This window comes from Pristis pectinata, chromosome 12 (genome assembly GCF_009764475.1).
Source record: "Pristis pectinata isolate sPriPec2 chromosome 12, sPriPec2.1.pri, whole genome shotgun sequence".
Classification (NCBI taxonomy): domain Eukaryota; kingdom Metazoa; phylum Chordata; class Chondrichthyes; order Rhinopristiformes; family Pristidae; genus Pristis; species Pristis pectinata.
This window is the reverse complement of record NC_067416.1, coordinates 31,126,455-31,143,161: the sequence shown is the minus strand read 5'-3', so window position 1 is coordinate 31,143,161 and position 16,707 is coordinate 31,126,455. Positions and strand designations below refer to the sequence as shown.

Genomic DNA, 16,707 nt, shown 5'->3' with positions numbered 1-16,707 from the left:
GCTGGCATGCCTTCTTCATGATTGCATCTATATGCTGGGCCCAGGATAGATCCTCCAAGACGTTGACACACAGGAACTTGAAACTGCTCACCCTTTTCACCGCAAGTCCTTCAATGAAGACTGGTGCTAGTTCACCTGACTTCCCCTTCCTAAAGTCCACAATCAGTTGCTTGGTTTTGCTGACGTTGAGTGCAAGGTTGTTGTTACGACACCACTCAACCAGCTGACCTGTCTTACTCCTATACGCCTCCTTGTCACCATCCGCGATTCTGCCAACAACAGTGGTGTCATCAGCGAATTTGTAGATGGCGTTGAAGCTATGCTCAGCTGCGCTGTTGTAGGTATACAAAGAGTAGAGCAGGGGGCTAAACAAACAGCCCTGAGCATACCCTGGGTATTTATCCACCTTTAAGCCTATGTAATACCTCCTGTTTAATGATAATGTGTTCCAGAATTTCAACATCCCACTCCCTCAATGTCCTTCTCTTTGGTGAATACAGTTGTGAACTATTCATTTAAGATCTCACCTGGCTTCACACACAGATTGCACCTTTGTTCCCTAATGGGCCATACTCTTTTTCCTGGTTATCCTTTCAATATACTTCTAAGATGCTCTGGGATTTTCCTTAATCTTGTCCACCAGTGCTATTTCCTGCCATCCCTTTATCCTCATATCTTCTTTAAGTACCTCCAAGCACTGTCTATACTCCTGAAGGGTCTCCCTTGTTTTCAATTCTCTATCCCTGCCAATTGTTTTCTTTTTTTGTCTTTATGCAAACCTTGACATCCAGGGTTCCCTGGACTTGCTGTCCTTTTTATCCAATGGCAGCACATTGGCCCCAAATCTCATTATTTCACTTTTAGATGACTTCCACTTGTCAGATGTAAACTTACCTGCCAGGTCCTGTCTTATGATACTGAAGTTCGACTTGTGGATCAGTTTGGAAAGCATTTATCAGCAAGGGACTTCAGAGGAGGAAAGAAATTGTTTAATCTTGAAAGCGAAAAATCTAATTATGCATTTATTCTTAATTAAAAATTGCTCTAGTCAAATTAGTGGACTTTTTTGAATTATCAGATGGAGGGTACTTGCTAAGCTTAAAAGAAAAAGATGCACAGCAGGTCACACTGCCTTGTAAAGAAGAGTTGATATTTTGGGTTATTGACTTTTCCTCAGATCGGGGTCTCCAATTTTTTTTTGTTTTTATTTCAGATATTTAGCATCTGCATTGTTTTGCTTTGGAATTAACTAAACTACATAATGAAGAATAGTGTTATTGCTACAATTTGCTTGCTCTATTTCTATTTAATAAATTTGTCTGACAGTTAAAGTCTTAAATGTAAGGCTGAATATACTGGACTGGCCCTCTCAGCCTGCCTGCCTGAATTTACTTTCTCCAGATGCCAAGGGCTGAATGAACTGATCCTCCACACCCAAGGTTCATCCCATGAGGTAGAGCTGGTTCCAAGATACAAGCTGGCCTGTGGCTGTATCCCACTGAGGCACTGTCCCCAAAATACTCTGACAACCTTTGAAATTTACTCCTGTCAAAGGCTTTTGTACTGTTAATATCTGATAGTCAGAATCATAAAAAAAACAAATAGATTTAAATAATTATAAATAAAATTGAGAACATTTAATTAAGCATTGTGAAATACTAGAAAGAAATTAAGTGGTAAAATAAGTAAGCCACTTACATGAACATTTACATCATGAAATGAATCATGTGGCTGTTTATATGCCAAACAGCTGTGGTGTAAAGTTGAGTTCAGCAGTAGACTGGAAGGTCAGATGTACTGGCATCTAACCTCCAGGTCATTTTGGATTTTGCATTTGGCCACACATACACAGAAGTCAGAAGCAAGTTGAACATAAGCAGTAGGAATAGAATCTTACCAAGTTTATTGTCCCTTAATGTGGTTCAACTTCGCAACTTACAACACAGACAATTGGAATCCCTTAACCAAATAGTTTTATTCAAATTGTATTATATCTTCCTCAAATACTATTGATACTCTTCCATGATTGTGGTTAGTGACATGATCAGTTCCGGATTGGACACCTAGATTATATTCTTATTAGTGCCTAACCATCTGCATTATGTTTCTTCATTGTTAATTTGACACGCAGACATAAACTAGCTGATAGCTTTCAGAGTGAATAGCTTGTCATTGATGACAAGGTTTATCAATCTGCTTTCTTTTGTGAATTGGAAAATGCCCTCCACACAAATTCTGGAATTTTTTTGAGCTGTACTTTTAATCTAAAATTATCCTCTGTTTAGCCATTGTTGGGGATTGGGAGGATAAACTCACATAATAAAAGCCTGAAAGTCAGCAGTTTCTCAATGTCAGTCAGTTTGGTTTGTCCTATTAGCCAGTGTAGAGTTACTTTGCCGTCCTTTGAAAGTCAGTAGGACCGTGAGAGCAGTTGTGTGGAGTTCTGGTCACTACACTACAGGAATGGTGTGATTAAACTAGAGAGGGTGCAGAAAAAATTCACAAAGATTTTGCCTGGATTAGAGGGTTTATCAGGAGAGATTGGATAGGCTAAGTCTGATTACCGTGAAGTGAAGGAAGCTGAGAGGTGACATGATAGAAGTATATTAAATTATTAGAGACATAGATATGATAGATAGCAGGTGTCTGTTTCCCATGGTAGGTGTGTCTAAAACTAGAGGGCTTAGGTTTAAGGTAAGAGGGCATAAGGTGCGTAGTTGGTATCTGGAATGAGATGGTTGAGGCAGGAACAGTAATAACATTTAAGAGGCATCTTGACAGGTACTTGAATGAGCAGGGCATAGAGGGGTATGGAATTAATGCAGGCAAGTGGGATTAGTGTAGATGGTTGGTGCGGACACTGTGGGCCAAAGGGCCTTTTCGATGCTGTGTAATTCTATGACGAGAGAGAGTGGATAGAATCAGCAAATGAAATAAGGAAAAAACCTTAAACATTTGATTTAGAGAAAATCATGGTAGCATAGCAGTTAGCATAACGCAATTACAGTGCCAGTGATCCGGGTTCAATTCCCGCTGCTGTCTGTAAGGAGTTTGTACGTTCTCCCCGTGTCTGCGTGGGTTTCCTCCCACATTCCAAAGAGGTACAGGTTAGTAGGTTAACATGGGTGTAATTGGGCAGCACGGGCTCGTTGGGCTGGAAGGGCCTGTTACCATGCTGTATAAATAAAAAAGTTTTAAAAAATGAAAAATGAGCGGAGTTGAAGGCTAAATTGTTTAGTGCAAGATAGAGCTCATCGAAGTGGATGGCGGCTGATTGGCCCTCTGTTCAAGTAAGAAGTGAAGGGCCCTTAGGCAATTCTGATGTGGGATGAGTTGTGGAGGTAATAGAGTCGTATAAAATGGAAATAGACCCGAATTCATGCAGATCATCAAGCACCTATTTACACTAATCCCATTTTACTCTCCCCACATTCCCATCAACTCCCTTAGGATTCTATCACTCCCCTACACACTAGGGGCAATTTACAGTGGCCACATAGCCTACTAACCTGCATATCTTTGGGACGTGGGAGGAAACCGGAGCACCTGGAGGAATCCCATGTGGTCACAAGGAGAATGGCAAACTCCACACAGATACTAAGTTCAGGATTGAACCCAGGTTACTGGAGCTATGAGGTAGCAGCTCTATTAGCTGCATTACTGTGGCTGCCCGCAAGTGTTGGATGTTCATGGAGAAAATGAGCCAGCTTAGCCTAGGAAACTGGAAACTGTCAAAGTGGAAGTGGGCATCAGAGGTGTCACAGGGCATGAACAATGGGAGAAAGAACAGATGGAACAAGGTAGGAAGAAATAAGTTCTTTTGGATGAGAACAGGCTAAAACACCTCCCAGGGTTCCAAACTATGCCTGTTTCTTGTTTCTGTCCTACTCAGGACTCCTTCCCTTATCTCTTTATCAGTACATGATGTACAACTTCCTGCAATTTTACAGAATTCATAAGTGCTGTTTTCCACTCTGCTTTCGCTTTCACTTGGTCCATATCCATATCTGTCCCTTTCTTGACTTCTCTATCTGTATCTCAGAGGATAACGTAGTAACATGTATCCATTATAAGTCTTCAGACTCCCACAATTATCTTCACTACACCTCTTCCCAATGAGGACACCTTTCCATCCTCCTAGTTTCTCTGGCTCCATCATATCTTTCAGTGGATGGTCCTCTGTAATTTCCACCACCCTCAACAAAGTGCTGCCACCAAACATATCTTCCTCTCAACTCCCATTTCAACATTCTGAAGGGACATTTCCCTCTGTGTCTCCCTTTCTGATCTTCTTTTACCACTAACAACACTCCCTTCTCACGGCTCTTTCCATGTGACCATAGGAGATGCAACATTGCCTTTTTACTTCTCTTACACCAACCATATTTCCAAACAGCCCTTCTGTATATGGTAGCGGTTCACTTGTTGTTTTTAGTTTAGTGTATTGCATTTAGTGTCACAATGTGGTCTCTATATTGGAGAAACTGAATGCAGATAGGGTGACTGGTTTAATCTGCAAGGGTGAACCTGATCATCCAGTTGCCTGTGACATTTTATCCCACTCTCATTTTGACCTTTCTGTCTTTAGCCTCTTATGTTGTCGCAACAAAGCCCAAAGTAAGCTAGGAGAACAGCATTTCATCTTCCTTAGAGTCATAGAGTAACACAACATGGAAACAGGCCCTTCAGCCCAACATGTCCATGCCGACCATGATGCCCACCAAGCTACTCCCATTTGCCCACATTTGGCCCATATCCCTCTAAACCTCTCCTATCCATGCATTTATCCAAATATCTTTTAAATGTTGTTATTGTACCTGCCTCAACCACTTTCTCTGGCAGCTCATTCCAAGTACGCACCACCTCTGCATGAAGTTGCCCCTCAGGTTCCCTTTAATTCCTTTACCTCTCACCTTAAACCTATGCCCTCTAGTTTTTAGTTCCCCTTTCCTGGGAAAAAGACTATGTGCGTTCACCGTATCTACATCCCTCATGATTTTATACACCATTCACCCTAACTATACACCTAGGTATATTGCAGCCCTTGGGACTAAATATCAAATTCAATGATTTCAGAGTGTCAGCCTTTGAAGTTTGTGTCACATCACACCTCACTGTTTCTGATGTAAGGTTACCAGCCTATAACATTAACTCAGCTTTTTTCTCTCCTGAGATACTACCTGATCTGCAGTATTTCAGCAACTCCCATGTTCTGCATCTCACAGTTACAGCATAGTTTTGTCCTCTTTAGCCTCATTCATCTTCTCTATTTACGTCTTCTTCAGACAGAGTAGTTATGATTAACAATGCTTCTCTACCCTCCCTTGCATGGCACCAACAGCATCTGTGTGTTTGGATCCTCTTGGTGTCTACCCTATTACAAACATTCCCTTCGTTTTCTTCACCCATATTTCTTCTCTGCAACCTCATGCTTGTTTTCTCATGTTTCCAGTTCTGCTCAAAGATCATCAGCCCAACACATTAACTCTGTTAATGACCTGTTGAGTATATCCAGCATTTTAGAGTCACACAGCACAGAAGCAGACCCTTCTGCCCTCATGCCTAAGCACATTGTAAAGTATCTATCTGTACTAATTCTGTTTTCCAGCACTTGGCTCATTATGCTTTGGCAATTCAAGTGCTCTTCCAGATACTTAAGTGTTATGAGGATATCTATCTCCACCACCGCCACTCAGGCAGTGCACTCCAGATTCCAACCACCCTCTGGGTGAAAAAGTATCTCCTTGAATTCCCTCTCAGCCTCTTATCCTCTACTATAAACATATGTCCTCTAGCTATAGATGCCAGTAATATGAGGAAAAGCTTCCTATTACCTACCCTAGCTCTGCCCTGTTTTCTGTTTTATTTGTCATATTTTGGTGGAGCACATGTTGCTGGAGCCGTGAGGCATCAGCACTGGCTACTGCACCATTCTTGGTTTTAGATTAATGGTTTTATAAAATGGTTTAGGAAACAAAATGACAGATTACAAATGACATCACACATTGCATTGCAAAAAAGAGTTCAAAATGGTATATATTTTCTCTCACCAGTAGAACTTGGTATTAATGAGACCTCAAACTGCTTTGTATATGATTACCAACTGCCCAAGATTAGTACTCTCACACTGCTTCTGTCACAGTGATTCACTGGTGGGTGAGCACTTCTTTGTCTCGACAATTCGCTCATTTCAATACTTCATCTGTGGTTCCCTGAAGTAACAGGAATGTTACCATAGAACATTACAGCACAGTACAGGCCCTTCGGCCCACAATGCTGTGACGACATTTTATCCTGCTCTAATATCTATCTAACCCTTCCCTCCCACATAGCCCTCCATTTCTCTATCATTCATGTGGCTATCTAAGAGTCTCTTAAATGTCCTAATGTATCTGCCCCCACAATCTATGCTGGCAGTGCATTCCGTGCACTTGCCACTCTCTGTGTAAAAAACTTACCTCTGACATCCCCCTTATATCTTCCTCCAAACACCTTAAAATTATGCCCCCCTTGTGTTAGCCATTTTCATCCTGGGAAAAAGTCTCTGACTGTCCACTCGATCTATGCCTCTTATCATCTTGTACACCTCTCATCCTCCTCTCTAAAGAGAAAGGCCCTACCTCACTCAACCTATCCTCATAAGACATGCCTTCTAATCCAGGCAGCATCCTGGTAAATCTCCTCTGCACCCTCTCTAAAGCTTCCACATCCTTCCTATAATGAGGCGACCAGAACTGAACACAATATTCCAAGTGTGGTCTAACCAGAGTTTTATAGAACTGCAACATTACCTCTCAGCTCTTGAACTCAGTACCCTGACTAATGAAGGCCAACACACCATACGCCTTCTTTACAGCCCTATCGACCTGCGCAGCAACCTTGAGGGATCTATATGGATGTGGACCCCAAGATCCATCTGTTCCTCCACACTGCTAAGATTCCTGCCATTAACCTTGTATTCTGCCCTCAAATTCGATCTCCCGAAGTGTATCACTTCACGCTTTTCCAGGTTGAACTCCATCTGCCACTTCTCAGCCCAGGTCTGCATTCTATCAATATCCTGTTGTAATCTACAGCAACTTTCTACACCATCCACAACACCACCAACCTTTGTTTCATCAGCAAACTTACCACCTTTCCACATCCTCATCCAAGTCATTTATAAAAATCACAAAGAGCAGGGACCCAGAACAGATCCCTGCGGAACACCACTGGTCACCGACCTCCAGGCAGAATACGCTGCATCTACCACCACCTTCCGTCTTCTGTAGGCGAGCCAATTCTGAATCCACACAGCCAAGTTTCCCTGGATCCCATGCCTCCTGACTTTCTGAATGAGCCTTCCATGAGGAACCTTATAAAACGCCTTACTAAAATCCATGTACACCACATCCACTGGTCTGCCTTCATCAATGTGCTTTGTCACGTTCTCAAAGAATTCAGTCAGGCTTGTGAGGCACGACCTGCCCCTCACAAAGCCATGCTGACTGTCCCTAATCAGCCTATACTTCTCCAAATGCCCATAAATCCTTTCTCTAAGAATCTTCTCCAGTAATTTGCCCACCACTGAAGTAAGACTCACTGGTCTATAATTCCCAGGGTTATCCCTGCTCCCTTTCTTAAATAAAGGAACAACATTTGCCACCCTCCAATCATCTGGCACTACTCCTGTGGCGAGTGAAGATGCGAAGATCATCACCAAAGGCGCAGCAATCTCTTTCCTCATTTCCCATAATAACCTTGGATATATCTCATCTGGCCCCGGTGACTTATCTATCCTAATGTTTTTCAAAAGTTCCAGCACATCCTTTTTCCTCATGTCGACATGCCCTAGCATATCAGCCTGTTGTACACCATTCTCACAATTGTCAAGGTCTCTCTCACTGGTGAATACTGAAGCAAAGTATTCATTAAGGACCTCCCCTACCTTTTCCAACTCCAGGCACGTCTCCTCTTTTATCCCTGATCGGTCCTACCCTCACTCTAGTCATCCTCCTATTCTTCAAATACATGTAGAACTCCTTGGGCTTTTCCTTGATCCTGCTCGCCAAGGCATTCTCATGCCCCCTTCTAGCTCTCCTAAGTCCATTCTGAAGCTCCCTCCTTGCTACCTTGTAACTGTCCAGAGCCCTGTCTGATCCATGCTTTCTAAACCTCAGGTAAGCTTCTTTCTTCTTGACAAGATATTCTACGTCTCTTGTCAACCACGGTTCCTTCACTCTACCATCCTTACCCTGCCTCAATGGGACAAACCTATCCAGAACCCCATGCTAGTACTCCATAAACAACCTCCACATTTCCACTGTGCACTTCCCCAAGAACATCTGGTCCCAATTTACACTCCCAAGTTCCTGCCTAATAGCATCATAATTCCCCCTCCCCCAGTTAAATACTTTCCCATATTGTTTGCTCCTAGCCCTCTCCAAGTCTATGGTAAAGGTCAAGGAGTTATGGTCACTCTCTCCAAAATGCTCTCCCACCGAGAGATCTGAAACCTGATCAGTCTCATTGCCTAGTACCAGCTCCAGTATGGCCTCTCTTCTAGCCGGCCCTCCACATACTGTGTCAGGAATCCTTCCTGGACACACCGAACAAACTCTGCCCCATCTATCCCCTTAACACTGAGGAGGGTCCAATCAGTACTCGGGAAGTTGAAATCACCCATGACAACAACCCTGTTATTTTTGCACCTCTCCAAAATCTGCCTCCCAATCTGTTCCTCAGCGTCTCTGCTGCTATTGGGGGGGTCTGTAGAATACTCCCAATAGAGTGATCGCTCCCTTTCTGTTTCTGACTTCCACCCACACTGACTCAGTAGACGATCCCTCCAGGACATCCTCCTTTTCTACAACTGTGACACTGTCCCTGATCAGCAAAGCCACTCCTCCACCTCTTTTGCCTCCATCCCTGTCCCTTTTGAAACATGTAAACCCCGGAATATCCAGCAGGCATTCCTGCCCTTGTGACAGCCAAGTTTCTGTAATGGCCACCATGTCATAGTTGTATATACTTACTCATGCTCTACGTTTATCGCCCTTGTTCCTGATACTTCTTGCATTAAAGTAGACACACTTCAGCCATCCAACTGACCTCAATTTTGCCCTTTTAAATCCCTATCCTTCCTCACGGTCTTTCTACACTCTGCATCTACTTGTACACTAAATGCACCAACCTCTGACCTATCACTCTGGTTCCCATCCCCCTGCCAAACTAGTTTAAACCCTCCCAAACCTGCTTGCAAGAATATTGGTCCCCCTCCAGTTCAGGTGTAACCCGTCCCTTTTGTACAGGTCGTACCTTACCCAGAAGAGATCCCAATGATCAACAAATCTGAAACCCTGCCCTCTGCACCAATTCCTGAGCCATGCATTCATCTGCCAAATCATCCTATTCTTACCCTCACTGGCACGTGGCACAGGCAGCAATCCAGAGATTACTACCTTTGAGGTCCTGCTTTTCAGCTTCCTACCTAGCTCCCTATACTCCCTCTTCAGGACCTCATCTCTTTTCCTACCTATGTCATTGGTACCAATATGTACCACAACCTCTGGCTGTTTACCCTCCCCCTTCAGAATGCTGTGGACCTGATCCAAGACGTCCTTGACCCTGGCACCCGGGAGGCACCATTTTAGGAATGTGCATCACTGGCCATTTTCATGTTGATGCTGTTCATGAAAATGGAAGTATTTGATTGCTTTTATGGCCATGAAGATTTGGACATTCCATGAAAATAATCAGTATTGCTGTTGACGAATTCCTGCTCTATGGCGCAGCCTGGCCACAATGCATTTCAATTGCCCTCTCCCTTTCCTGTTTTATCTTGCTATAAAGCAGTATTGGCTTGGCTTCAAATTAGTCTTCTGCATTGGGAGATCATTATGTATTATTAGTTGCATCATGGCATTTAAGCCAGCAATGACCTAAAATAATTCTTGGCTTTTTGCTTCTGGAATTGGCAGGCTTTCAGTGCGCTCTTACAATCATCCACCAAAGAATGAGAGGATCAGATCAGATCAGATCTTTATTAGTCACGTGTGCATTGAAACACACAGTGAAATGCATCTTTTGTGTAGAGTGTTCTGTCGGCAGTCTGCAAGTGTCGCCACTCTTCCGGCACCAGCTCCGTGTGACTTAGAATAGAATTTTGAATAAGCATTATTAGATAAAGAAAATCCCAAAGCATCTTATATTAAGGGCAAGAGGGTAACCAAAAAAAGAGTAGAGCCCATTAAGGACCAGCGTGGCAGTTTATGCATCGAGCTGGAGGACACAGGTGAGGTCTTAGATGAATCCAAGTGAATGGAGAAAGATATTTTAGTTGAAGAATTCAGGGACTGGTGGGGGTGGGTAGTATTAATCTAGAACCAATTACCTTTGAAAAGGAGAAGATACTAGATTCTTTAGTTGGCTTAAAAGTGGATAAGTCATCAGGGCTTGATGCAATGTAACTCAAGCTAATAAGGGAGGCAAAGGAGGAGATTGCTGAGGCGCTGACATAAATTTCCAAACCTCTTGCCACAGAGGATGTGCCAGATGATTAGAGGACATCAAATATGAGACCTTTATTCAAGAAAGGCAGCCAGACAATTACAGGCTGATGAGTCTAACCTCAGTGATAGTGAAATTATTGGAAAAAATCACGAGGGATAGGATTAGTCTGCAGTTGGAGAGGTGGGGATTAATCAAGGAAAGTCCAAGAGATAAGAGCCCTTGGGATCCAGGACAATTTACAAAATTGGATCCAAAACTGGCTTGGTGATAGGATGTAGAGGGTAACAGTTGAGCATTGTTTTTGCGATTGGAAGCCTGTGACCAGTGGTGTACTGCAGGGGTTGATCCTAGGACCCTTTTTGAGATTAGAAATATTAATAAACTAGATGTGAAGGTAGGAAGTGTGATTCCTAAATTCACACGTGACACCAAAATTGATGATATTGTTGAGAGTGAGTAGATAGTTTTTGACTACAGCATGATATTGACAAGTTGACAAGATAGGCAGCGCAATGGCAGATGGAATTTAATCCTGAAAAATGTTTGGTGATGCCTCCAGGGAGGACTGAAAAGCTCAGATATACCCTGGATCCTAGGAAGTACAAGGAACAGAAGTATCTTTACTAAAAAAGCCCCTAGAATAAATGAATAGTGAAAATTTTACTTGTGGTCTCTAGATTGAGCTAATACATATTTATAGATTTATTGTTGTAAATTATTTCAGATAGTTTGAGGATGTACATGATTTGCTTTTTATGGGTGGTGATGGGGATCATTCACACAACCGGGAGGTCATGTGAGAATTGTATAAAGCAACAGTTAGGCTACTGTGTGAGTTCTGGATACTGATGCAGGAGGGATGCAATAACATCAGAAAGAGTGCAGAAATGATTTATGAGTACGTCATCAAAGCTTGCGAATTATAGTTATGAGGCGAGACTCCCTAGGCTGTGGTTGTTTTCATAAGGTCAAACAATTCTTAGGGCGAATTTAATTGAAGTTTAAGTCTTCTTCAAGTGATCTGAAAGTCAATTAAATCTCCCCTAAGAAGCATGGACAGAAAGGATCTATCTCCCTTGGATGAGGGGTTGGTAACTGAGGGATGTAAAATTAAGTTAATTGGTAAAAGAATTAGTGGGGAATTGCAGAAGAAAACATTCATACAAAGAGTAGTTAGGCAGGGTGATAGGGCAAAAACTTTCAACACATTTGAAAGGTGCTTGGATGAGCACATGAAGAGCAGGAATGTGCAAAGTGGGATCAACCGAAAAAGTTTCCATTTTGCAGAATAAATTTCAATTATTCTGAAATAAAGCTCTAAAACATAAACACACGATGAATAATAAGCATTTTAAGTCCTGAAATTTAAAAGGGCATGTTTGTTCCATAGTTAGTATTTTCTTTTGTCCACAGGAGCATGGTCTTGGGGGTTATGATTCAGAATTCAGTGAAGATGAAAATGAAGCAGAGACATCTAACTGTAAAAGTCAAAGGTATGGTACAATTGCCCTTTATCCAAAAGGACCACAGTATAAGAAACACATCTTCTGGAAATATTTATTTTGGTAGTTGTTTAAATGTTATTTAATTATGACTAATCTGATACTTCAATTGGTGATATTATTTCAAATGAAGAATGTGACTTTTACATAGAAGGCATTGCCTTGACAGAAACAATGACCTGAATTATGGCATGCAAGTGAAGCATACAGGTTACCTAAGCAGTAGTTTATAACCTCCTTTCTGGCAAACAGCAGATATTGAACTAAATCAAGAGATTGAAAGAAAGCAATAAAAAGGTAAGAATATCAGAAACTGAAAACAGAAAGAATGAAGAATAGTGCTGTGTAGGTATTCAGGGTGTTTATTTTGAACAGTGGCATGGGGATTGGGAACAAAAAGGAATGACAATGCTATTGAAGATTGGAAAGGAAATCTCTTTGGTATGTGACTGGGATTGGGGGAAAAAGAGGGAGATAAATGTTTATGAAGGTTCAGAGTGTTATTGTGCAGAATTGGAAAGGCCATCTGAAAATAAAGAGTTTTGTACAATGGTTAAGAGTGTTAATTTTGGATGTATTCCCTTTTGGATGTTGTCTTTTAGAACTAGTCAGGCACCTATGTATTTCTAAGAGCGACAGCAAAAATTTCTACAAGGCTTTTAATGTGTTAGGCTAGGATGTTGTTAAGAATACATTCATCTTCTCGAATGGTTACATCCACTATTTGGTAATATATAGTTGATAATATTTATTTTGCATCATCTATGTGGATAAAGTGCCTGTTACATAGTTAAATGACCCAATGTGCTTCGAGGAAGATCATCAGACAAAACTTGACATCTCATTTTGTGTAAACTAACTTAGAGTCATAGACCTGTACAGCAAAGAAACGGGCCCTTCAGCCCACCGCATTTATGCCAACCATCATGCCTGTCTATACTAATCCCACTTGCTTGCATATTCCATAACTCTATGCGTTGCTCATTCAAGCACATGCCCAATCTATTTAAGACCTTAGAATTTGTTTCCCCTTAATTATCTCGTTGAAAGTTAACTTTTACCTCTTATTTTTATAGGACTGCAAATATGAATAAATTAGTGCTTGTTAATTGGTTTTCTCTTAAGGTACACTTATCAAATAGTACTGGAAGCTTGTAGAAATTGTTTAGTGTTGAGAGTTTTGATTGTAATTTGTTTATTTTAATGCCATTTTTTGCTGATCATTGTGATGCCTTAAATAGTTGACATACATGCATTTTTAATTCCAGGACAAGAAATAATGCTACAGTATTTAAAAAGCCATTCCAAAAGGAAAAATACACTCGATTACCCCACAAGCAACTTGCAGCTCATGAATGGGACAGGTAAAACCATTTTTTTAAGGATTTCTGATAACAAGTACATTTTTAACATGCTATTACTTCAATAGATTATCTGCCTTGGAAAACTGCTGTCACCTTCAACAAACTAATGAGCTAATACAGCATTTAAAAAGTATGTAGCTTTCAAACTATACCATCCACTTGCAACCCTTGTAGCAGATTGTGCAAATCTTGCATTGGACCATTTAGTCACATGAGTCAATTCAACCCTTCTGTTCTTTATGTTGCAGTATCCACAGACAAAGGATAACAACAGTTTTGAAGTTTAGGATATGGGAATTATTGCAGCTAGATGTGAATGATTCTGTGATTCTTTATTATAGAGCAGGGAGTTCTTGTATGTGGGACAGTAAGTACTAGCCAAGCAATATGAAGGTAATGCTGTGTGTGGGACATTGTAGTACACAAATTGGTTTCCATATTTGCTTACAAAACTGATTACCTCTCACAATTAATTTATTGATTATGAAACATTTTTGGATGTCCTGAGACTGTGAAGAACAGTACATGAGCTTTCTTCTGCTATATAAACTGTAAGCAAACTTGCTTTCTGTAATTCATGAAACGTTTTTATTTTAATAGGGAAGAAGCAAGAAACCGGCGTTTCCATCTTATTGCTATGGATGCTGTATCCTTGAAATCAGAGATCACCTATCAGAATTCATAATAGTGAATGGAGAAGCAACTTAAGAAGGATTTTACAGTTAAAATAAAACTAACAAAATATATTGATCTTGCATATATAAACATGGATATTTATTTCAAACACATTTCTTCAAAAATATTATAATTGTAATTAGAATATCGATGCTATAAAAATCTATAAAAATTATAAGACTAAGGCAAAAATTAGTTATGAAGTTGTTATTCAACTGCTTTAGGGAATTTTGTTTTAAGAAACTATGGTGAAAGATAAAGGCCTTATTGTAGGATGCCAGCAAGATTGAAAAGACGAAAGGAACTGAGAAATTTGGTAATGCCATGCTTGAGTTTTCAAACTGGAAAAGTTATCAGCTGAGAGAAGCACCTAAGATGAGGAGACTGACAATTTTGTGACCTTAGAAAAAAATGAGAATGTAGCTTTGGATTCATCCTTGTCAAGATTGGAAATGGCACGTGGAACAGCACTTTTTCATCTTAGAAGCAACAGAGAAGGGAAGTTCAGGCACTGCTGCTGTTCTATCACTGAATGCCACATGGAATCCATCATTGAAGCCCAGTCTTGCTGGGCTTTCCCAGCATTACATGGCTGGATTGCTGCTCTGATCCTATGCTAGGTTGGAGACCTTTTTTAATTCATTAGGAATTCCCAGTCTGCAGATGAGAAAAGTATGCTTTTAATTTATTTCACTTTGATTTAAATTTTTCAATTATCTGCAAGTGAGTTGATATTTTTTAAATTAAGCTTACAAAATTATTTTTCAATTCATAGTTTTTAATTATTTGCATCAACAGTTTATAAATATCCTCAGAATGTCAGAAGCCAAACCATCGTCTGAAGTTTACTCAACAGTACCCCACCTGATACCTACTCACTCTCTGGTCTAGTGAGACAAGCTCTCCCCATCTGAAGCAGTGAGTGCCAGAGAGCAGGCACTGCAGTCAGCAGGTCAGATCTAGCATAGTAACTATGATGAGCATTAGTTTGGCAGTGTGGAAAAGGCTGAGACGAGCTCAAAGAAAAAACTCTCGTTCTATCTTAAGGCATACCCATATCATGTGATGATAGTCATTTCAATTAAACGATGAGAAACATTATCAGCTTTCCAGTGGGAAAAGTAACATACTACAACAATATGCTACCATGAGCCATAATATGCATTAGGTCAGAGTGTTATTGATCTGAATATGTTCTTATTCTGAACAATTAATCAGCTGCTTTTAAGCTCGTCAGTTTTGCTGCAAAAGCTCTGCAGTGTTAACCTTCTCACAGCTGATGCTGGCATGAAGGTTTAGATTGTTACTTAGACGCCTTGAGTACATCTTTTGTTTATTGTCAAAGTCCTGGCTTTGGTTGTAGGAAATAGGATAAAGGAGCACTGGTTTAATTGTTGAATTGAAATATTGCAGAATCCAGATGTTGTTTTTCAAACACAGATGTTGATGATATCCTCTTTAATACTTGCATTTGCTGTTATGGAAAAAAAATTGGAACAGTTGATGGAAAACTGTTGTCCTTCTGACTTTGAACTGACTCTGCAACAACAGTTCCAGACATCCAGCTGCAACAAAAACTGGCAACACAAAATTCTGTTTCACAAAACACCACCAATCTCCTAGAGGTGGAATGAAAGCGACAACCTATTGCAGCAAACTATAGGCAGAATAAAAACAGAATGTGCTGGAAATACTCAGCAGGTCAGGTGACATCTGTGCTAAGAGAAATAGAGTTAATGCCTTAGATCGAAGACCCCTTGTCACAACTGGTACTTACACTAGTTCTTACAAACTGAGATGTTGGCTCTGTTTCTCTTCTCACAGATGCAGTCTGACATGTTGAGTATTTCCAGAATTTTCTGTTTATATTTTAGACTTCCAGCATCTGCAGGTTTTGTGATTTTCAAACTATAGGCAGACTTGAGGATATTAGATACAAAGATTGTACAAATGTCTCATGTCTGTAATTCAGATTTGAAGATCAAATATATGAAATAATTTCTGCAAAGTGCTGTTCGCGATTTGGCATCAGATACTTAAAATTCCGCTTTCTGAGAAGCTTTTCTATTCTTCAGAATAAATAACTATGGATATGCTATGTCTTGTTGGTACCTTTAATGTTAGGTTGGCAGAATCTGAAAATAATTTTACTAATTATGTTACCTTATGATTGTGTTTGATAATGAATACACCTGCTAATGTAATGCGTGACTTGGTTCCGTAGCATCACTATTTCTCACTCTTTGAGTCAAGCTCCAGTTACTGTGTTGTTGAAATATATTTGTGGTGGTGCTGCCATCTGTAGAAAAGTGTCAGTTTTCTTAACTTCTTAAAGTATGCCCGACACAAGAAGTACATCAATGATTATTTGCTTTATTATGGTGGCTCCAAAGAAGACTTAAAGAGATCGACGTAAGTGTTCAAAAAGAAATGTTTTAATAATTGATTATTGTAAGTAATGCTCAACTTGCAATGCATGTGCTGCTGATGACATTGACACGTTGTGAAAATAATCTCCTTAATTAGGTTTGAAGTACAAACAGTAGCAAGACAAGTCAACTAAATATTTGGCTTAGTAAAGACTGTGAATGATATTTATAATTGTACATCCGTAACAATTAACCCACAAAGGAATAGAGAAGAACGCAGGTCCTGAATGTTAGGCACAGGAGTAG

General features: G+C 40.5%; 1 protein-coding gene across 1 annotated transcript in view; it reads left to right on the top strand.

Annotated features, from left to right (window-relative positions):
- fra10ac1 (FRA10A associated CGG repeat 1) overlaps window positions 1–16,707 on the top strand; it is a 44,772-nt gene that overhangs the window by 2,758 nt on the left and 25,307 nt on the right. The window contains exons 2-5 of the mRNA XM_052027470.1: window positions 11,905–11,984; window positions 13,262–13,357; window positions 13,958–14,003; window positions 16,368–16,444. Coding sequence (XP_051883430.1) covers window positions 11,905–11,984; window positions 13,262–13,357; window positions 13,958–14,003; window positions 16,368–16,444 — 299 coding nt within the window. The remainder of the gene's footprint in view (window positions 1–11,904; window positions 11,985–13,261; window positions 13,358–13,957; window positions 14,004–16,367; window positions 16,445–16,707) is intronic.